Raw genomic sequence first — 22267 nt, 5'->3', positions numbered from 1 at the left:
CCGGAGGAGATGGGACGAGGAAGGAGCCACCGGAGCATCTTTTACAAGCCAGAAACTGAAAAGGTGCACTGCCGCCTGCATTAGTACAAAAAGCGAAATTGACGAGATACCCAGGCAACGTAGACATCTAAGAGGTAGGTGAGAGCGTAGGAAAGTGTACAATTGATATACAGGAATTTGATAGCGTCGCCGCAACTCCCGCTCACACCTACTGTATGCTGTCTACCCAACGCCGAATCCATTATGCAATCAGATCAAGAAAGGCCCGTCGTACGCTCCATCGGCTTCCTGCAGCCGTACTTCTTCGAGCGTCGGCACGGTTCCGGGTCTGTAGAAGCCCAGGAGCATTTCCATGTCCTCCTCGGTCATGGAGCAGAGGTCGTCGAGCGAGTATTGTTCGCACACCTTGGACATCCTGCGTTGGCTGAGTCAGCGGATACGTTCCGGGTGCGATGTCGGGAACATACCATTGCATCCGCTTTGGGCCCTCCTCGATGTTCGGAGCGACCTTTCGCAGCTTCCTCCGTAGCATGCCGACTCTTTGCACGGCGTTGCCGATGTTGTATGGTAGCCCAGCTGCTATCTGCCTCCTGACGATGTTGGCCAGCTTGGGACCATTGCCGTTTGTGCTGACCATGATCTGCAATGGCCCATCGCGATGCACGCTGCCAAAGTAGAAGTCGCACTCGGGCGGGACGTCGGCAATGTTGGCTGCTATCCGCCTCTCCTTGCATAGCTTGTAGATCTGCGACGAGGCCTCCGGATCGTCGACGGCCGTCAGGACCATGTCAACGCCATCGAGGTCTTGGGGTTCAAACTTGCGATCGACATAGTCGACCTGGCCCTGTTCTATCCGGTAGGCGACTTCTTCGTTGAGGCCGTCCCGCGGAGAGACGACGGTGATTTTGGCGTCGGCATTGAGCACGTTGACTATGCGACCAGCGGCGACCTAGACTTTTGTCAACCGTCAATACTTTGTAAGGGGCCTGGGGGTGTAGACGTACTTCGCCGCCGCCGACTACCAGGACGCGCTTATTGCGAATCTGCCATGCGAGAATCAGAGAGCCGCCGCCTTGGATCTCGGGGTAGGGGCCTTTCATGGTGCGGAGAGTGTTGCGGAGATGGAGCATGCAGCGCGGAGATAGCCATGTCTCGATTCCGCGTCATTGCCAAGGCCGTGCTGGAGAAGGCGGCCGGGCTGGCTGGGCTGTAGAGTTTTCCTATCGCATGCAACTCGCAATCACGCAATAATGGTTCCCTCGCTGCCACTAGCCATGTCTACATGGTGCGACCACGGGACGGGGACGCGTTTCCAAGATGCCGGCATGTGGTCCTGCAGCGCATCCCTAGCGGCCCTTGCAACGGCGCGCCCAAGACCCACGCCCTAGCCTACCCATGCCGGCCCATGTACCTTCACGACTCCAGCAGACACTCCCGAATATGACCTCGCGCAGGTCCCTGGGCGGCGGCCGCGTACTCGGCAGCGGGAGGAATCTGTCGCCCGCCGCTGCACCTCCGCAGCCTGCAGCCGCCCACCGCCGCAATGCGAGCCTCCTCTCGCCCTCTGAGAGCTCCGTCTCGCTGAACTCGCAGGCGTCCAACAGCCCCGCCAGCACCGCAGAGCTTCGCGAGGACATCGGCAGCAAGGTTTTGGTGGGCCCGAGCGAGAATGCCGCGGCGAGTGCCTCCAGTAGACTCGTGTGCCCGATATGTAATGAGGAAATGGTGGGTTCATAGCACCTGCTGTAGCAACAACAGTCGTCTGACGAAGCAGGTAACATTACTACAACTGAACAGGTACCACCGCCACATATCCGCCCAGTATGTTAGCCCTGACCAGTATTAGACACCTCGACGACAACCACCAGAACCTGGTTGTGGAGGAGCAGGATGAGGTCAAGAACTGGTTCGAGGCCCAGATGCACAAGGCCAAGAAGTTCCAGCCGCTCGCAGTGCTCAATCAGAAGCTGAAGGGACTGGACGTGTTCGAATCCAACGACGTCCCCACGCCGCCCCAAATCTCCCACTCCGCGAGCAGTTCGACCGCCCACGTTGCCCACGAACCCATACCCGTCCGCCGAGACCCCGAGGAGGAAGTCACGCGATCACATTGGCAAAGGCCTGGCTACCGCGATGTCTGCTCAGACCCCATGTGCGCGAGGCCCGTCACAGCATCACAAATGGCGCTAGGCGGAAGTCAGCCGGCAGTCAACTGCAGACAGTGTGGAAGACTGTTCTGCGAGGAACACACCATGTACCAAATGAAGCTCTCACGGCAGGCCAAGCATGATCCTGTCCGAGGGGTCTGGTGTCGGGTGTGCGAAACATGCTACAAGTCGAGAGACGGGTACAACGATCACCACGGCTTCGAGCGCGACCACTTTGACGAATTCGCCAAGATCAGACGGAAACGGGTGGATAGAGAGCGCATGGAAGTTAGCCGGCTCGAGAAGCGCCTGACCAAGTTGACGCAACTTCTTGCGAACCCGCCTCCGATAGAAGAAACGCAGACTGCAGGGAGCTGGTTCTCACTACCGGGTGTCAAGAATCAACGCAAAGCCCTAGAGCAATCTATCATCACATGGGAAGAGGACGCCACAGTTCCCAACTGCCCATTCTGTCAGCAGGAGTTCTCGACATATACATTCAGAAGATCACACTGTCGCATGTGCGGGCGCGTCGTCTGCAGCGACCCAAAGACAGGCTGCTCCTCCGAGATAGGTCTCAACGTCGCTAGCACACAGACGACCGAAAAAGATGCTGCACAGATAAGTGTGGATGTACGCATGTGCAAAGACTGCCAGCACACGTTGTTCGCTAGAGGCGACTTTGAGCGCGAGCTAGCCGACAAGCCAAAGGACCAGCGTGCATACGAGAACCTTGCACAATTTGAACGTGGCATCCGATTACTCCTCCCACGATTCCATAAGCTGCTGCAGGCTTTGCAAGACCCAGACAAGTCACCTACGCCGCAGCAGTTGACTGACGCGACAAAGGTGCGCAAGCGATTAATGGATGGCTTTGCTCAGTTCGATGTAGCCGCGAAACGAATACGAGACCTCCCAACCGACTCGCCGACACAGCAGAAGCTACAAAGAGCAGTATATCAGCAAGCTTACAGCTTCTTGAGTTTACACATGTTACCACTCAGAGCGTTACCAAAGATCCTCAAGCATGCAGCCCCACAAGGTCGAACGAACGGAGGCAGTGCTCTCGCGTCTATCAAGTACAACGACCGCTCCACTGGTAGTGTTGTGAGCAGTAGCGAGGTCTCCGCAATGGAATCAGAAGAGAAAGAGCTCAAAGAACGACTGATCGTACTTGAGGAACAGAAGTTCATAGTATCTGAAATGGTCGCTGATGCCACCAAACACCGAAGATTCGACGAAGTATCCAGTTTGGCGCAGAATGTGGAAGATCTGAACAAAGAGATCGACCAGATCAATGGCCAGCTGGGACAACTGGACTTCGCCAGTGCATACCAGGGTGGCATGGCTAGCCCACAGCCTGGATGAACAGCTCCGAGGGAGTAACCTTCCGAAGCATAGCCAGACCCGTTATAGGGCATGATCACAAAATCGATTTCTCATAGCCCCCGCCACGATCCGATCATCTTGACAGCCGGCAACGCAGGAGCTACCATGATGCACCTCACTGGGGCTAGAATCTGTCATTGCCGCACACTAGAGATCGCGGCTAAAGCCTTCACAGCTGCCTGCAAAGCCGCGCAATCAGAGGCGCACGTACATGCGCAGGCAGCAGCGATGGGGCATCTTCACGCGAAGACGGTCCTTTACGGAATGCAGGCAGGCAAGGTCGGGCCTATTGTGAGCACCACGTCTCACGCATCCATAGTAATACACAAAGTAGAAACATGAATAAGCAATTCATCACCAGTGCACTTGTAACTTGACGAACAACAAACGCTTGACACGATATCCAGATTCTCGATGTCGCAAATAAATCGATGATGGAGTTTTAATGTTGCACTACACACCCAATCACCACACCGCGCAATCCTTCCGTCCTCATCCAACTGCACCATCTCTCGCACGCATTGTCCACCACAATTGCAATCGCCCTCGACGTCACGGCACCTCCTCCAACGTCACCGTCCAATTCCCACAGCATCACCGTCATCCCCGTCGTCATATCGGCCACAAAAAATTCCCTAATCCAGTAAGTCACAAGTCCACCATTGAAAACGGTGCCAACTTTTTCCCTTGCGCACACCCCCTCCCCCCATCGCCTCGCGTGCGCGTTGCCAACTTTGCCAGCCTGCTTTCGGCACGTCATTGCTCGATTCGGACACGCGAGGACAGTGCGGATCCGTGCGTTTTACTGTTTCCGGGTAAATCGGTAGCGCAGGGGTATGCATTGGGAATGGGATAGAGGCGCTAGTCGGGATGGGGATCAGGGGTGGATTAAGGGTGGGTAACGACTGGAATTGTTGTGGGGTGGGCATATGGAGATGGGAGTGCCATGAGGTGCTGGGCGGGTAGGATGGTGGTTTGGTTGGTGGCGGCGGCGGCGGTATCGTCCGAGTCAAGAGTTGCGTCGGGAAAACTGAATCTCATCACCACGACGGTCTTGATCGATCCTACGCACGGCAGCGGTGCGAGGGTTTTGCGTGTATGGGTTTGTTGGGTATCTTGAATACGTGAGTCGATGAGTTTGGCGATGCCGAATCCCCGTTCTACACCTCTACATCGAGGTGTACCTTCATCCCTCCTTTTTAGGATCTGGACACACGTCAGTAAAACCGCAACAACGAAACATTCCAACCACCACTTACCGTCTTGTAGTACTTCTCCATCTCACTTCAATCCATCTTTCTTGTCATCCTTCTTCTCACCAGACCTCCACCCAGTCAACTCCCAGATATCCTTCTTGACCTTCGTTTTCTGAGCGGCCTGATGTCCTCTCACCTCTGCTAAACGCTCAGAAACATCTTTGCGGTTCTCGAGCCGTTTCCTGCTTCTGGTGAAGAATGATTCGGATTTCAAAACCACTGGTGAAGGTGTCAGGGGCGCTGGTGTTGATGCTGCAGGACCACTTTTCCCAGGTCGTGAAGGCAGGGCGGGCGCTCCACGTTCCGTGTGCTCTGGTACCATCGGATCAAAAGTAGGGAAAGGTTCCACATCCTCTTCCGCTGGTTCCTCTACGGCTACCCCCGAAACCCTTCCTTCCGAGGATTGTCGCCGTCCATTCCTACTCCGTCCCCTCTCCTCCTCGCCTGACCTCGCCGCCGCAGATACAGAAGACGACCCAGACTTCTTACTCTGTATCTCGATCTCTCTAACATCGGAGCCGGGATGGACAGAAGCATACGTGGCCTCCTCGATGGTAGCATGCGCGAGGTCGGACAGGGAGGAGAGAGACGACATGGTGGAGTAGACGGATGGAGCTGGTGGCTTGGATTCCTCGTTGCCTGCATCGTGGGCGGTGTAGTTGGGTGGTTGCCGGGTGCCTCGCGCCGTAGATGTTGACCTTGCGCCGCTAGGCGTATCATGGCGGACACGGTGGTGGGCACAGGGGTCTTGCAGACTGACCCTTGCGTATTCTCGTAGAACAGAGTCTTCGTCTGATTGTAGTTCCAGGAGGAGGTCGCGCCGCGAACGAAGGGGTCGAAGCGAAGACGCTTTGCCTCCTTCGAGATGATGTCCTAGCAGGGACTGCGAGGGCGATGGGGCGGCAGAGCGACGCAGACGTCTTCCTCTCTCCTGGACTGACTGATCGTCATCTTGTCGCGCGACTGGATTGTCAGTACCATCACGACCCCTCCGCTCACGCGTATCCCGTCGTCCAGATGAGCCGTTCAGTGACTCCGGCGGCGTCAGGTAAGCCCCAGTATCACGGTCTGGCAAACCGCTTTGTCTCTCTTTACAACCCCCATCATCGATTGTCCTCGTACTATCCCCTCGATCGACACCCCCAGCTAAACGAGTCGTCTCCGAAAGCCAAGATTCCTCTGCTTCAAACCTCTTTTCATGCGCCAGCAACAACGCATACTTCATGAGCGACGCTGCGCGCCGTGGATCCGCGTTCGTTAGCGAGACTGATACGTCGCGAGTTTCTATGCGAATCTTTGAAGCTGCGCTACCTATCTTCTTAGACTGACTCACAGCTTTACCAGCCACCGAGGCAAGAGAGCTCTTCCGACTCGGGATCTGAGGGGCATTCAAAAAGCCTGACGACAGTGTCTTCTTGAGTCTGTGCTCGAATTCCTGCCGCTCGAGTGGAAGCCTTTCCCTTTCGATGCGTTGGCGGTCGCGGCGAGCCTGTCTGTAATCCTCTTCTATTTCCTTGTCGTTGACCACCCCCTCTGGGTATTCCTCATTCAGTGAATCAGGACGAGCAACCACTCTACTTCTGGGAATGAACCCACAGGCAAGCCACTCGTCTTTCTCCCCTAGCTTCTCATCTACTTGTAGTACGGTTTTCAGCTCTTGAAGGCAAAACCACAATACCTCTTCATCGTCTACGTTATCAGACCCCCGTTTGTCCTTGTCAAACCATACCGGGAGACGGACGTCTTTGTCTACGCTCACCCATGCCGCTGTCAGGCCACTGGTATCAACGGCCATTTTGGCAGCATCGAATGACCGCGGGTCTTCGCCCAGTTTGTCCGTGTGAGGATGTTTCCTCGAGGCTGTGGCTTCGCTCTCGTACAGCGAGATGAAGCTCGATGCGATGTTGCGCTGGAAATGGGCTTCGATGCTGGAACTGTTGAGGGCATTGTAGTTGAAGCCTCGTGATGAGCGTATTGCGTGTCGACTTGGTCGCTCGACGCAGATGTGGAGATGGGAGGGGAGGGTGTGGCGCTTTTTGAGGAGGGCAGCTGGATATGAGCGTGGGTGTTCGAATGTTCTGTTCGTTGTTAGTCTTTTTCTGGAATGGAACACAGATTTGCTCTAAACAAATCGATGACTATAATGTCTACAGTGTGATGTATCGGCTTTTGCTATTTTGGATATTGCGAACAACTCGGCGGTGCTCTGTGTTTTCAAGGTAACCCGGAAAACATGTTGTATCTTCCGCAAAGCTAAATTTAGTAACTTACATGGACATGGTTGATGACCGGTAATGTGGCGATGCTGTGACATTCACTCTAGTTAATGCAGGAGGTTGCGATAGTGGTCTCGGAAAGGCAATGTTGCAGATTTGCTTGCATTACACCTGGTCACGTCTTTGGTAGCGAGTACCGTTCTTTCTGGTTTGATCAGAATGAGTGGCCATACAGAACACTGCAATGTGGCACTATGTGGCTCGAGGGGGGCGACCCCGGAACATGACTTGCGACACAACAGGATGAACATTGGGATATCTGGAGACCATAGATTTCGTATTTGTATGTGTTAGCAAGACTTGATAATGCGAGGCATCAGAATTTAGCAGTCATGGTCAGGTGTAGTAGGTTTACATCGACAGCTGAGAGAAATGTGCACTAGAACCGCTACGTTAGGACTTGATCTGAGCCCTTGAATGATTCGACTTACATGCAATAATTTTCCTCCTGACTTGCAGACTCTCTCTTCTCTGAGTCTGCCGTGTTCTCGTCTCTTAATGCAAGTGCTTGTCGCCATTCATCCGCATCGAGCTGCTGCATCCTCATGTTCGCAATGAGAGGGGAGTTCAGCCTGGCGTTTTGCTCGTATGAAGCCCACTTTTCGCCACTTACTGTACTCGCAGAGTGGACACTGCGTCCGGCGTGATACGCATTGAAGCCGCCGCCAATCTTCACCCAGACTTGGAGCAGTCCGGAGCAGAAGATCTCCGCTATGACTGCTTGCTCTGGCCTGAAGATGAGGTAGATGACATATGGATGCATCCTAAAGTGCTGTTTGAAGATGCCGGTGTTATGCAGATAGGTGCATATGTCTTCAACGAGATTCATCACGGAATTGGAAGACTGTCGAGTACGGTGCTCTTCTATACGTTCATGTAAGCGTGCCGAATATCCACACTCGCTTGGAGGATAGCGGAAAGGTGTATCACGCAGCGATGCTGGCGTCTCGTGCCAACGTTTCAGAACACCTTGGCAGAAAAGCTTGAGATTTTTTACACGCTTCGTCCAGCGCTCGCAGGCGGAAGTTTCTAGATACTTGCGACGACCACTCGCTGACTTCTGCTTTGTCACCGGCGGATGAGTGATCGTGTCTATTTGCCATGCGTATTCCGAAACTTTGCTGTCATCGATGTAGTCGGCTACGTAGTCGCGTATAGCAAGGTATTGATTGGGAGTCGGCGGTATACCATCGCAGTCGGCCAACTGGTGAATATATATGGACGGCTGATTGCGCGCCGCCTCCCATATGAGGTCATATTCTTGCTGTAAGCTAGCGTCAGTTTTCATCTGCCGCACCAAGTCACCTTCTACTGCCGAGGCGAAGACCGGCGAGGCTGAAGCGAGGATATTTGCACATTCTGCGATATACGCGATACGGTTGTTCACGTTGATTGCCGTACTGCGTGCGTATTTGGGTAGCTCTTCCTCGAGCACTTCGGAAACGATGGGTTTATAATCTTGCGTACGAAGAAGATGCGCCCATCTTGCTCGTCGAAAATCGATAGGCTCTGTCGCCAAATCCAATCCGGCCGTTTTTTGAAGGGCGTTTTCATGGCTGTAGTTTTTGTTCCTTGTGGTCACCATCGATGGTAATGTCGAGATAATATGGCGAGTAGGAAGGCGCATAGGAAATAAGGAGCGGTACAAAGAATGGTGTGCGTTGAGCATTTGTTGTGAGGAATGGTTAAGGATTGCGCATGAACTAGAGGTAGCATGTTGGTCGCTGGTTTTTGGTGTCTTGCGAAGTTTACAGCTTGACATTGAAGTCGCGATTGCTCCAGGCGCACCTTCCATGCCCGTGAGTACGGAAGGACGGCATGTTCGACTCCCAGATTTGGCAATGTTGCGGAAGGGGCGAAGTCGCATATTGAAGCTGAAGATGCTCTCAGAGATGAATACATCTTTCTTGTTGGAATATTTGTATGTCCGTCTTAAGATGTCATATTGCCGGATACTTGTCCAAGCTCTGCGTCCGCTTTGTGTTGTTTTCAAGGTCTGGTTTCGCAGTGCATTCCATGTCTCAACAAATCAAGGCTATAGCGTAACTTTAGTTGTGACATACCGAGGCAATCTCATTAGCTTTTCTGTACTTTCGACATTCTCCACTGCTAGACCGTTGATAAGCCTGATCGTAAGAGTGGTGGTGTGAAGGTGTCGGGTTCCCGATGTACGCCAGTCAAAGCTTTTGGGGCCGTCGACAGCCATGTGAACGAGAAATTCGATTGAAGCGCACGCGATCACGACTCAGAGGTATGTGGTCCAGCGTGTGTTGCGGTAGGGTAGCAGCAGACGGGAAAGTTGAGGTGCCGGGTAGGTGTGGCGTCAGGGTTGTGGCTGGTGTAGCGCGTTTGAGTCAATGCCCCTCCAAAGTTATTGATAGAGCCCCTCCCGCAGCACACGAGCTCCTCAACCTCGACACTTTCCTGGTAAGTAACAATTCGACGCGTCTTCTTTCTGCTATAAAGTCACGTGTACATCCTGCTTAACGTACCTTCGATAACGCGTGTACTGACGTCGCGCAGACATGGCGGAACCTACAGCTCCCGCCCCACCTGCCGCTGAGGAGGAGAAGGGCCCTTCCAAGCGTGCGCTTGAGAAAGCCGCGAAGAAAGCCGCAGCAAAGGCCAAGAAGGCCGAGCATGCTCTTCGACCCAAAGAGCAGGCCAAACCCAGCACAAAGAGCGAGCCGACGAGCATCTTCTCTGAAGGCTGGTTGAAGCGCATCTACGAAGAGAAGCCCGTGTCAGAAGTCAGAACACGATTCCCTCCCGAACCAAACGGCTTCCTCCATATCGGTCACGCCAAGGCCATCGCCGTCGATTTTGGCTTCGCAAAACACCACAATGGCAAGTGCTACCTACGATACGACGACACAAACCCGGAGAAGGAGGACGAGATCTACTTCACTGCCATTCTGGATGTCGTCAAGTGGCTAGGCTTCGAGCCGTGGAAGATTACATACAGCAGTGACAACTTTGACAAGCTATACGAGCTTGCAGAGCAGCTTATCAAGAAGGACGGCGCCTATGTGTGCCACTGCTCACGTACGTCTGCATATCCATCTGCATATGCACAGTACTAACTTTGACGCAGGCGAGGAGATCAACAACCAGCGCGGAGGTCCCGATAACAGAGGCAAACGCTATGGCTGCGCACACCGTACGCGGCCAATCGAAGAGTCGCTCACCGAGTTCCGGGCGATGCGCGATGGCAAATACCAGGCTGGAGAGGCTTTCTTGCGTATGAAGCAGAAGTTGACGGACCCGGATGAGGGCAACCCCCAGATGTGGGATCTGCCCGCCTACCGCGTTGTCAAGGAGAACCACCACCACCGTACTGGCGACAAGTGGAGAATCTACCCTACCTACGACTTTACCCACTGCATTTGCGATGCGCTCGAGGGAATCAGCCATTCGCTATGCACAGTCGAGTTCCGCCAGTCGCGTATCTCGTACGACTGGTTGCTGGAACAATTGGACATGAAAGTACCCAAGTCGGAGGAGAAGGGCCCAATGCAGCGAGAGTAAGTAGCGAACTTCCACCTAGAACTTGCTCATGCTAATTCCGCGCAGGTTCGGACGCCTGAGCGTTGGCGGCACGATCCTCTCGAAGCGACGCATCCTCCAGCTCGTCGAAGGCACAACCGTCGAGAAGAAGAACGCGGATGGCACAGTCGAGACAAAGAAGATACCTGGCGTGGTACGAGGATGGGACGACCCCCGACTCTTTACCATGGTTGCGCTCCGCCGTCGCGGTATCCCAGCCAAGGCCATGCTTAACTTCGTTGATGAGCTCGGCGTCACGGATGCGCTTTCCGAAATCGAGCCCCCACGTTTCGAAGCCTCGATCCGCAAACATCTCGAGCGAACCGTACCGCGCCAGATGATGGTGCTCGATCCCATCAAAGTAGTCATCGAAGACTTTGCGACCGAAGACGAACAAGAGATAACAGTACCCTACGATCCCAAGGGCACCATATCCGGTGAGCGCAAGGTGAAGGTTGGTAGCGCCGTCTACATAGATCGCAGCGACTTCAGAGAAGAGGACAGCGCCGACTACTTCCGCCTGGCGCCAAACAAGGCCGTGGGTCTATACAATGTCCCATTCGCGATCCGTGCGATATCCTTCTCCAAGGACGAGAACGGCAATGTGTCTGAAATCAAGGCTGTCAAGGTGCCAGGTACCGAGAAGCCGAAAGCCTACATTCAATGGGTGGACGTTGCTACAGCCGTTCCGGTCACGGCACGTCTGTACAACTCCCTGTTCAAGACTGAGTCACCTAACACACTGGACTGGAAGACAGGTGGCTGGGCTGATGATCTCAACCCCAACTCCGAAATTATTCATGACAAGGCAGTCATCGAGCGGGGTATCAAGGACCTCATCAGTGAGACTTCGCTGGATCTAAGTGGATCTTCGGATGCTCTTGTGCGTTTCCAGGCGCTGCGCACTGCTTATTTCTGTGTCGATATCGATTCTACAGAGGATAAGATTGTGCTTAACCAGATCGTCAGTCTGAGAGAGGATAAGGGCAAATAGATGTGCAGAGGATTCCCGGGTTGACTGTTGGCATTGGAGGTGTGGTATTCAGCTCGGGGTTGTAGGGGCGTTGTTATGTAGAGTAGAGAATTCCCCCGAAATGCAGCAGCCATCATTCCCGAGGCGCTGTAGGGCCGTATGAATTATTCGCCCGTGTGCGTCGCTACCAGAATACGAGTTTTGGCCCCAGCGTTTCCCTTTCAGCCGCTTCAAACATCGGCGGAAAGCCCGAGGCTTATCGCAAACGAGGCGCACGTTGTATGTCGCTGTTGTCCAATGGCACGGGGCCTTGCATGTCGACCCCGCTGCCGTAATCAGAGTAGGTCTTATATAAGCCAACCAACATGAATTACATGGACTCAATACTACTTACGCGAGCTTATCTCCGGGCATAGGTCGCTGCTTCGGCCGATGAAGCGCATGATTACACATGACGAGGTGTGGTAGTCTGAGGCCGAACGGTTGCATTTGGTGTACAGCGAACATCTCAAACGCACAGCCACTGTCTCTTGACTTTGACGCAAGATATTTGTCTATACCCGTGTACTTTAGAGCCCCATACTCGATATCCGAATGCTGCAAAACGCCCCTCACGCGTCAAATCTCCCGGCAAGGCTTACCGCAACCATGGATCGCGAGTACGAATTCTTTATAACGACGGATAAGCCACATCAACCAGCTGGTGCGGAACGATGCATGATTCGGAGACTGGTGATGCGCAATCACTTCGACATGAAAACGACTAGACCACAGCTCAATCCGTCTCAGATTTCCTCAATCAGTACAGCCATGGCAAAGAAAAGGCTGAAGAATCGATTTCGGATATCTGAACCGCAAAACGAGAAGAGAAGGAAAGAGAGTGACGGAAGGGAACATGCAGGCTGTCCGGGGGGAAAGGGCGGAATAAAACAGAAAGTTCTGAGAGATCGGTCGAGCCTAATGACATCTTCGAACGCTGGAGAAGACGGAAAAGAAAAGAAAAGCAACATTACTAAGACTCGGGCCAATACCATCATAAGAGATTGGAGTGGACCAATAACAGTAAAGCCAGTGATGAAGCGTGGCTCAAGTGCTGATCGAATGGATTCCTTCGGTATTGTACCCATATCTGGAACGCCAGAGCTAGATGGACTGTTTCGATTATGTACGTATCCAGCGGACACTCGTTCTTCAACTGCGAAGGCAACCTCTAAAATTAGTGAGGCGTTGGCTGATACTGAAGATAGATGAGAACTCACCCAAGAATAATACAGTTGCCATCGACGCCCAGCACACATGGAAGTCATTCATGGTAAGAGATGCCGGCCTATTGCACGCTACTCTGGCCAGCTGGGCACTGTACGGTATGCTGGCGAACGAACACACTGACTTGAGGGTTTGCAAGTTAAAGCACAAGAATGAGGCAATCAAGGCTGTCAATTGCAAGCTTGCGGTGTCTGGCGGGTACATATCAGATGAGGTGGTTGGCACTGTGTTGACATTGGCGAATCTCGAGGTATTGAGCAAATGTTCGCTTGAACCTGTTCACGCTAATCGTCCTAGAATCTTCTTGGAGACTACGATGCAGCTCAACTTCACTTGACCGCGCTGAAGCGCATGGTGAAAGCACGAGGTGGACTATTTGCGTTCGGGCACAATGATGGCTTGTTGCGTGGTATTATCTGGTGAGCTCAATGGCCATCTATCGCTTGGTTTCACTGCTAAACTACTTGACAGGATGGACTTTCACACTGCATCAGTCTTCCGCACGCACCCATCTTACCCACATTTATGTCTGGACCCGGATACCCCTCCTCTCCCCAACGAGCTCTTAGAGGAAGCAGCGCATACGTCGCCCACGTCGCTGCTTCGCCTTTCTTGTGCCGCGATTGACTGCTTCAAGATATTCTATCGACTCCATCGGCTCGCGCTGGCAGTATCATCGCACTGGGTTGGCTGTGTCGAGCGGCTCGCTCTCAGCAATCTCCTCTACGAAACGCAGTTCATGATCCTCTCGGTACCTGATCAGTCACATAACTTCTTGTACTTTGACCGGACCATCCAAGATGAGCAAAGCGACTGCTACGATTACCTCAGGACTAGAGCGGATGCAGGGAGTGTGGTTGAGGCTATACTCGCTGCAGCTCTCATCTTCGTGTACGCGGTGCTTCGTGCCCTGCCACTGAACACGAAGATCTTCACTGTTCTTCTTTCCCGATTACGTGTCGCTATAGATCGACCAAACACACCAGTGCTGGAAATGTGGGGACGAGAGAAGAATCTGAAAATGCTGCTTTGGGTTCTGGTCGTTGCGTGTTGTGTTGCCACGGGCGAAGATCGCATGTGGTGGGTCGCGCAGCTATCAGAGCTGTGTGGGGAGGTGCATGTTAGAAGTAGACAGCATCTCGAGCAAGAAATGCGGCATGTCGCTTGGACGGACCTGTTTTTCGACGATAGGATGGATGGAATCTGGGCAGAGGTGATGCGGCTGCGAGGACCGACGCTTTGCAGAGGGTCGCTGGCGGGGTTTCCTGCGACCACTGTGGACCCTTCATTGTGTGACAGCTGGATGTAGAATAAAGAGAGTGAAGCCTTTCATGGTGAAAATAGAACGTATGAGATGGAGAAGTCCAGCAGACGGACCAATCACGGCGGACGCTAATCCGCTTTCAATCCATGTTCGTGAATGTTCTGCCACGTGCATCGGGCATAGCAGCGCCGACGGCGGCGGGCGCGAAGGCAAAGGGTCGAGATAATCTTCGAGGACTGACGTTCGTCTGGACACGACAACCACAACCATGGCCCCGCTTGTCGACAACCCCCAGATCAAGCAGGCCAGCCTGCACAACCCGCTGCCGCTGCAGCTGCACACGTACATCTGGCCCTTTTTAATAGTATGGCCAGCCTTCTCCGCCATATACTTTTCGCCGCAGCGCTACGAGCAATACATCCAGTCGTCGGAATGGACCTTTGTCTGGGTCGCCAGCATCACCACCTTCCAGTCGCTCTTCTGGCTCATGACGCACTGGAACGTCAACCTCAAGAGCGCCTTTACCACCACCTCGGCCAGCGACGTGCGCTCGGCATCGCTTATCAAAGTGCAGCCCGTCAAGAACGCAGGTGCCGCTGAGATTGTGCCATTGGTGCGCGACAATGTGGGCGGAAAGTCGAACCTTTCCTTCCTCTTCCAGAAGCGACGTTTCCTCTACGACGCCGACAAGGGCTCCTTCGCCCCGCTCTCCTACCCCCTCGACATCGAACCCAAGCCCCAGCTCAAGACGTTCCAGCAGACCCAGGGCCTCACCTCGCCCGCTGAGATTGAGCGCCTCACCCAGCACTATGGCGACAACGCGTTCGATATCCCCGTCCCGACCTTCACCGAGCTGTTCAAGGAACACGCCGTCGCGCCCTTCTTCGTCTTCCAGATCTTCTGTGTTGGACTGTGGATGCTGGATGAATACTGGTACTACTCGCTGTTCACGCTGTTCATGCTGGTCGCTTTCGAGAGCACCGTCGTGTGGCAGAGGCAGAGGACCTTGAACGAGTTCCGCGGCATGAGCATCAAGCCCTACGAGATTCTGGTGTACAGGCAGAAGAAGTGGCAGGAGATCATGAGCGACAAGCTGCTACCCGGCGATGTCGTCAGCGCAGGCCGGACCAAGGAAGACTCTGGTGTGGCATGCGATATGCTTCTCCTCGAGGGCTCCGCGATTGTCAACGAGGCTATGCTTTCGGGAGAGAGCACACCGGTGCTCAAGGAATCGGTACAACTGCGACCTGGCGATGCGCGCATCGAGCCTGAGGGTCTGGATAAGAACTCGTTCCTCTGGGGTGGCACCAAGGTGCTCCAGGTTTCGCACGGCAGCGATGCTGAGGAAGATGGAGGCAACGTCACTAGGCTTTCGTCTGGAGTCCCACCACCACCAGACAAGGGCGCTGTTGCTGTTGTTATCAAGACTGGTTTCGAGACCAACCAGGGCAGCCTCGTCAGGACCATGATCTTCGCTACCGAGCGCGTCTCCGCGAATAACGTCGAAGCCCTCTTCTTTATCCTCTTCCTCACCGTCTTCGCCGTCGCTGCCTCGTGGTATGTCTGGCAGGAGGGTGTCAGGCTCGACCGTCAGCGTAACAAGCTGCTCCTCGACTGCGTCCTCATCGTTACCAGCGTCGTCCCTCCCGAGCTTCCCATGGAGCTCAGCTTGGCCGTCAATACTTCTCTCGCTGCTCTGAGCAAATACGCTATCTTCTGTACCGAACCCTTCCGCATTCCCTTCGCTGGGCAAGTCGATGTTGCCTGCTTCGATAAGACTGGTACATTGACTGGTGAAGACTTGGTCGTAGACGGTATTGCAGGACTGTCATTGGGACAAGATGGAGCTACGATTGCAGCAGACGGTGCGCACACTGATCTCGCAAAGGTTACGGACGTCGCTACTGAGACAACACTGGTACTTGCCGCTGCTCACGCCTTGGTCAAACTCGACGATGGCGAGACTGTTGGAGAGCCCATGGAGAAGGCAACCCTCCAGTCTCTCGGCTGGAAACTCGGAGCGAAGGACACCCTCCAGGCCACCATGACTACCGCCAAGTCTCAAGCCGAACTCGTACACATCCGCCGCCGCTTCCAGTTCTCGTCCGCTCTGAAACGCCAGAGCTCCGTCGCTACCGTCATCGTCAACAACACCAAGACTGGCCGCAAGGTCAAGAGCACAATCGCTGCAGTCAAGGGCGCGCCCGAAACTATTCGCAAGATGTTGGTCAACACCCCGCCGAACTACGAAGAGACTTTCAAGCACTTCACCCGTAATGGTGGCCGTGTCCTCGCTCTCGCATACAAGTTCATATCCGAAGAGGGAGAGTGGGGCCAGAACCGCATCAACGACCTCAAGCGTGAGCAAGTTGAGTCTGACTTGCACTTTGCCGGTTTCCTCGTCCTTCAGTGCCCTCTCAAGCCTGACGCTGTCGAGGCTGTTCGCTCCCTTAACGAGTCCAGCCACCGTGTTGTCATGATCACTGGTGACAACCCGTTGACCGCTGTCCATGTCGCTAAGCAGGTTGAGATCGTCGACCGCGATTGCTACATCCTCGACGCACCTGAGAATGATGAGTCCGGCGAGAAGCTTGTCTGGCGCAGCGTTGACGACAAGGTCAGCATTCCTGTCGACCCTACAAAGCCCCTGGATGCCGAGATCTTGAAGTCCAAGGACATCTGTCTTACCGGATACGCACTTTCGAAGTTCGCTGGCCAGCCTGGATGGAAGCAAATTCTGCGATACACTTGGGTCTACGCTCGTGTCTCGCCAAAGCAGAAGGAGGAAATTCTTCTTGGTCTCAAGGACTGCGGTTACACTACACTTATGGCTGGTGACGGTACCAACGATGTTGGTGCGCTGAAGCAGGCTCACATCGGTGTTGCTCTACTCAACGGTACCCGTGAGGACCTCGACAAGATCGGCGAGCACTTCCGCAACACCCAGATGAAGAACGTCTACGAGAAGCAATGTAACCTCATGACACGCTTCAACCAGCCCCAGCCACCTGTTCCGATCATGATTGCGCATCTCTACCCACCTGGTCCCACCAACCCTCACTACGAGAAAGCTATGGAGAACCAAGCGAAGAGGAAGGGCCTACTTCCAGGAGCGAATGGCGTTGCTAACGGATCGGCATCCACTGGAACCCTTGTTCAACAGCAGCCTGGCCAAGTTCAACCTCCTCAGGCCGCCGCCAACTTCGCTCAACAAATGCAAGAGAAGATGATGGCACAAGAGATGGAAGAGTTGGCCGGTGAGCCCCCGACCATCAAGCTTGGTGATGCCTCCGTCGCTGCGCCCTTCACCTCCAAGCTCGCCAACGTCGTTGCCATTCCCAATATCATCCGTCAAGGTCGCTGCACACTCGTCGCTACAATCCAGATGTACAAGATTCTCGCGCTCAACTGCTTGATCTCCGCCTACAGTCTGTCAGTCCTCTACCTGGACGGCATCAAGTTCGGCGACGGTCAGGTCACAATTTCCGGCATGATGATGAGCGTATGTTTCCTGTCCATCTCGCGAGCAAAGACCGTCGAGACGCTGTCGAAAGAACGTCCCCAGCACAACATCTTCAACACATACATCATCGGCTCCGTACTTGGACAGTTCGCTATTCACATCATCACCCTCATCTACGTCAGTCAATACGTCCAGCGCGTTGAACCCAAGGACCCCAACCCGGATCTCGAGAAGGACTTTGAACCCTCTCTCCTCAACTCAGCAATTTACCTCCTGCAACTCATCCAACAAATCTCCACCTTCGCAATCAACTACCAAGGCCGCCCCTTCCGCGAGTCCATCCGCGAAAACAAGGGCATGTACTGGGGTCTCGTCTCCGTCTCCGGTGTCGCCTTCTCCTGCGCCACAGAGTTCATCCCCGAACTCAACGAGAAACTCAAGCTTGTTCCCTTCACCACCGACTTCAAGATTATGATTACGAGCATCATGGCCTTTGACTTTGTCGCTTGTTACATCATTGAGAAGGGGTTGAAATATTTCTTTTCGGATAATAAGCCAAAGGATATTGCGGAGAGGAGACCTGATCAATTGCAGCAGGAGGAGAAGAGGAAGGCGAGGGCGGAGATTGAGGCGCAGCGCAAGAAGAATGAGGAGGCGGAGATGAAGGCTGCGGCTGCGGGGTTGGTGAAAAGGTAGACGGGGGGGTTGGGGATGTAGATGTGTAAATGTAGTAGGTTTGTGGTAGATTAACTTTTGGAGAGATAAATTTAGTGGTTTCTCTGCTCAGGCACTGTTGTGGGTTGACGTTATGCCGATGAAGAGATCATGCCTGGGCCATTCTATTCATAAAGTTGAGCAACCGCTCAATTTGAACCGTGCGCGTGGCTAGAATGCCGATAGAACGCGGGAATGTTTGCAAGCGACCTCACAGCCACGATAGTCTCCTGTTATCTATCAAACCCGTCCACGTTGCCGAGTGCTCTGAGTGCCTTATCGATTGAACCAAGCTTTCATGGACGCATCGAAGCTGTGGTAGGGGTAAAGCTTAGCGCTACCGATTTGTGACTTTGGCACATGTAGCGCCGGGTCGAAACGCGTTCCAAGACCTCAAGCCGCTGGAGTAATTCTCCGCATCGTCTTTGCCTTTTCCAACCTAAACTTCGCCTATCCATGAGACCTTCAAGTGTGCGCCTCGCGCATCCGCGGATCCGAAGCCGATGGTGCGCGTCATAGCTCGGATCGAAGGTGCCTGGCGTGGGCACCGTTTCTCCTGAGTTCGGACCAGCAGCGCTATCCACGTCACCACATTCTGGAATCTCGGCCTGCGACCATGATGGACGATGCATCCGGTGCTGTCAGCAACGACCTCATAATTATGGTAGTGCGCAACGCCAATGGATGGCACGAGGACATGTGTCGACCATACACTCGTATGAGGGCGTCGCACTCGTGTTAATGAAGGTACTATTGACCTGTACAGCCACACAGATGCCAAAGATTTTCGATAAATCTGCGTGTGCCATGTGGCACGCCCATCATGAGATGTGCAGGTTCATCTCCCGCGGCGGGGATGATGTCGATGCTGGGTTATTTTTATCCGGATACGACCCTATACCGGGGCTTGACGTCGCTGTCTGGCCGTTGAGTATTGCTTCTCCACATGGGCCAATGATTAGCGAGGACGGGGCAAAAGGGTCGTTCCCTGTCTTGCCGCATCGGGCCTTCTAGAATGCTTGGAAAGCTTTAACAGTCGACTGCAATGAGAGCAGTAACAGATGAAAGGATGCGAATGTTGGGAACGGTATGAACAGGCTGTTGTTGAAGAACCTGCATGCCAAGATTGCTTGACCAGGCTTCAGGGTTGGGGATCACCGCCGGCATCCGCGTTCCTGCGTGCCTGCTCGTTCGAGAAGGCACTAATTAGCTCCGACCGTGCGGCTAATGCACGTCCGATGAACAGCCTTCGGACGGCAGCGACGTCTAGATCCAGCAAAACGTCACCGGCGAATAAATACTTCGCTGCGTCCTCCTCACCATTCCTCGCCCACGCCGCTCTCTCGCACCCTTCTCGCTTCTCAAGACTTCCTTCTACACTTTTAATATAGTCTTCTTCCTCCTAATACCACCACCATGCGCGTCTCCTCCACCATCCTCGCCACTGCAGGCCTCTTGACCTCGGTCAACGCTGCCATCAAGGGCTTCAACTACGGCGCCAACTTCAACAACAACCAGGCCAAGGTTCGCGCCGACTTTGAATATGAATTCAACGCCGCCAAGCAGCTTCCTGGCACCAATGGATGGACCAGCGCCCGTCTGTACACCATGATCCAGCACGGCACCCAGACGGACGTCATTGAAGCCATCCAGGCTGCTATCAACACCAAGACCGGTCTCCTCCTCGGCATGTGGGCCTCCGCCGGTCAGGCCAACTTCAACAACGAGATCACTGCTCTCAAGACTGCCATTGCTCGCTACGGCACTGCCTTCACTGACCTCGTTGAGGGTATCTCCGTCGGTAGCGAGGATCTCTACCGTGTCACCCCCACTGGTATTGAGAACAAGTCCGGCGCCGGTGCTCAGCCTCAGGAGCTCGTCAAATACATCAAGCAAACCCGTGATGCTATCCGCGGCACTGCTCTTCAGGGCAAGCCCATCGGTCACGTCGACACTTGGACCGTCTACGTCAACGCTACCAACAACCCCGTCATCGAGGCTGTTGACTTCATTGGCATGGACGCGTACCCCTACTTCCAGAGCACCATGAACAACAACGTCGGATTCGGCAGCCAGCTCTTCTTCGACGCCTACCACCAGACCGTTGCCGCTGCTAAGGGCAAGCCTGTTTGGGTTACCGAGACCGGGTGGCCCGTTAGCGGCGAGACACTCAACCAGGGCAAGCCCAGTGCGGATAATGCCCGCATCTACTGGGAGGACGTTACCTGCCAGCTCGTCAAGGACAACGTCAACTTGTGGTACTACATCCTCCAGGATGTCCAGTACGGCAACCCCGTCCCCTCGTTCGGCATCAAGCCTGCGGGTGACCTGATGCAGGTGAAGCCTTTGTTCGACCTTTCTTGCCCTGCGGGTTCCACACCCAGCAACCCGTCCAAGAAGGTCTCTACCGATGGCACTTGCGGATCCCAGGGAGGTGCTACTTGCGCTGGCTCGGCATTCGGCAACTGCTGCTCGCAGTACGGATGGTGCGGAAACACTGCCGGACACTGCGGTACCGGTTGCCAGAGCGGATCGGGCACTTGCTCCAAGGTAAGCTAGTACCTTCCCATGCTCCTCTTGTCACCCATCCTCGCGTCGTCCCTATATATCTCGTCTCTGCTCTTGTCTCTTTCTTGCCATTGCCTTTGTTCCGTTTCCGCCCCATACGGGGTTGTACGGACTAATGGCTATGGGAAGAAGTCATCAAGTAGCAGCGGAAGTATCGGGATGCCAACGGGAATCGGACCGTCGAGTAAGAGGGCTGAGGGATTCTCAAACCAAACAGTCAGAAGCTAACGTTCCTCAGTAAATGCTCCGACATCCCAGCCCACAATTGTCACCATTCCAGTCATCAGCTTTGATCGTCCGACCCAAACAGTCCAGACTTCAGCACCGCTTTCCGCTTCGCCCACTGGAATTAGTCTTGAGAATATCGAAGGCCTACCGCAACCAAGTTTTACCTCTCTTCAAGAACCATTTGAATATCCCCACCAGCTCATCCCCATTGACAAGTCGGACCCTACCAAGGTGATTGGCAATGGATACGCTGTCCAGCTATCACCTACCATATCAACTGTCTTCGTTTATGATATCCGCCCTGAGTTCGCCGGCAAGACTTGCACTTTGGGCCTACACATGCCCCCGTCATTCCCCGTACCCGAAACCGCACCTGTACAAATTCGCATTCCGGGTGGTATCAGCGTATCTCGCACCGCAAACCAAGTTCCCGATACTGTTTCCATGCGGAGTGTCGGCAACTCAAGTCTCGTCGGTGTTGTACAACTCATTCAGCCTGCTCGTCAATACAACATCACTAGCTTTCCCTGCGAAGCTGGTCAGCGGGTTAGGTACCAAGTGGACTCTACTGGTGGGCTAAACATGAATTGGTTTCAGATGAAGTACCCTGCTCTTGGGCTGTTTATGCTGGTCAGCTAGATCGAAGGGTGGTCGTGAGGCATGGCGAGGGTGTGGAGAACTGGGATGTTAGCTGTATTATTACGAACAGAAAAGTCCTAGATCCTTTTAATGTAATGTTTGTACCGAGGATACATATCTTGCTTGTAGGGGGTCGTGTGATGTGCTATTGTGCGGTTTCAGTCTTAGCCAATGCGTTACGAGTGAAAATGCAAAAAAGCACAGCACATAGGGCTATGGGCATGGGCGGAAACAGGTGTATCGCTGTTGTAGCACGATCAAGTGTCTAGTCTCTGCAGTCACGTGGCTGAACAAGAGTGGATGATGAGATGACAAGATATTGCTGACTGTGAGATGTGATATGGGAACTAAGAATTGAGACACGAGCGGAAGTAAGTACACGCTACTACACAATCCACATGAGCTTCTCACACTAGGTCCTCTCCCGATTTCCTTCTTATTTCCTTCTGCTTCTTTGCTCTTCGTACCTTTGCTTTAGGCTCCTCCATTCATATCCACCTTCTCCAACGCTCATACGCTGTTCTCGTACTACTTATCG

The 22267-nt window shown here is 53.9% G+C and overlaps 7 protein-coding genes across 7 annotated transcripts; 5 read left to right on the top strand and 2 right to left on the bottom strand.

The window, feature by feature from the left end:
* Window positions 1-26: 26 nt before the first annotated feature.
* Window positions 27-1326, bottom strand: BKA58DRAFT_386043 (putative NAD(P)-binding-domain-containing protein). Its single transcript, XM_046170428.1, has 3 exons — window positions 1005-1326; window positions 468-949; window positions 27-415 (listed from the first exon to the last, which is right to left on the bottom strand). Exons 1-3 carry the CDS (start codon window positions 1128-1130, stop codon window positions 250-252), a joined length of 774 nt encoding a protein of 257 aa, XP_046023852.1. The 5' UTR covers window positions 1131-1326; the 3' UTR covers window positions 27-249.
* On the top strand, window positions 1327-3918 carry BKA58DRAFT_386041 (uncharacterized protein). Its single transcript, XM_046170427.1, has 3 exons — window positions 1327-1725; window positions 1775-1797; window positions 1847-3918. The coding sequence occupies exons 1-3, from the start codon at window positions 1396-1398 to the stop codon at window positions 3513-3515; spliced, it is 2022 nt and encodes a 673-aa protein (XP_046023851.1). The 5' UTR covers window positions 1327-1395; the 3' UTR covers window positions 3516-3918.
* Window positions 3919-4817: 899 nt separating this feature from the next.
* Window positions 4818-8653, bottom strand: BKA58DRAFT_440416 (uncharacterized protein; the record flags this gene model as incomplete). The annotated part of the gene is made up of 2 exons (XM_046173747.1): window positions 4818-6870; window positions 7500-8653. 2 exons carry the CDS (start codon window positions 8651-8653, stop codon window positions 4818-4820), a joined length of 3207 nt encoding a protein of 1068 aa, XP_046023850.1.
* An 831-nt stretch (window positions 8654-9484) lies between these two features.
* On the top strand, window positions 9485-11959 carry BKA58DRAFT_386029 (tRNA synthetases class I, catalytic domain-containing protein). The gene is made up of 3 exons (XM_046170426.1): window positions 9485-10113; window positions 10163-10592; window positions 10642-11959. The coding sequence occupies exons 1-3, from the start codon at window positions 9594-9596 to the stop codon at window positions 11606-11608; spliced, it is 1917 nt and encodes a 638-aa protein (XP_046023849.1). The 5' UTR covers window positions 9485-9593; the 3' UTR covers window positions 11609-11959.
* On the top strand, window positions 11960-14333 carry BKA58DRAFT_386025 (uncharacterized protein). Its single transcript, XM_046170425.1, has 4 exons — window positions 11960-12752; window positions 12835-13103; window positions 13151-13272; window positions 13325-14333. Exons 1-4 carry the CDS (start codon window positions 12182-12184, stop codon window positions 14160-14162), a joined length of 1800 nt encoding a protein of 599 aa, XP_046023848.1. The 5' UTR covers window positions 11960-12181; the 3' UTR covers window positions 14163-14333.
* Window positions 14334-18410, top strand: BKA58DRAFT_386022 (cation-transporting ATPase 4). Its single transcript, XM_046170424.1, has one exon. The coding sequence runs from the start codon at window positions 14386-14388 to the stop codon at window positions 18274-18276; it is 3891 nt and encodes a 1296-aa protein (XP_046023847.1). The 5' UTR covers window positions 14334-14385; the 3' UTR covers window positions 18277-18410.
* Window positions 18411-19710: 1300 nt separating this feature from the next.
* On the top strand, window positions 19711-22140 carry BKA58DRAFT_339924 (glycoside hydrolase superfamily; the record flags this gene model as incomplete). The annotated part of the gene is made up of 2 exons (XM_046168321.1): window positions 19711-20694; window positions 21322-22140. The coding sequence occupies 2 exons, from the start codon at window positions 19711-19713 to the stop codon at window positions 21727-21729; spliced, it is 1392 nt and encodes a 463-aa protein (XP_046023846.1). The 3' UTR covers window positions 21730-22140.
* Between the last annotated feature and the right edge of the window lie 127 nt (window positions 22141-22267).

Source organism: Alternaria rosae, assembly GCF_020736505.1.
Source record: "Alternaria rosae strain MPI-PUGE-AT-0040 chromosome Unknown BKA58scaffold_6, whole genome shotgun sequence".
Classification (NCBI taxonomy): Eukaryota; Fungi; Ascomycota; class Dothideomycetes; order Pleosporales; family Pleosporaceae; genus Alternaria; species Alternaria rosae.
Note: the sequence above shows the minus strand (reverse complement) of the source record. Positions and strands in the feature narration are given on the sequence as shown.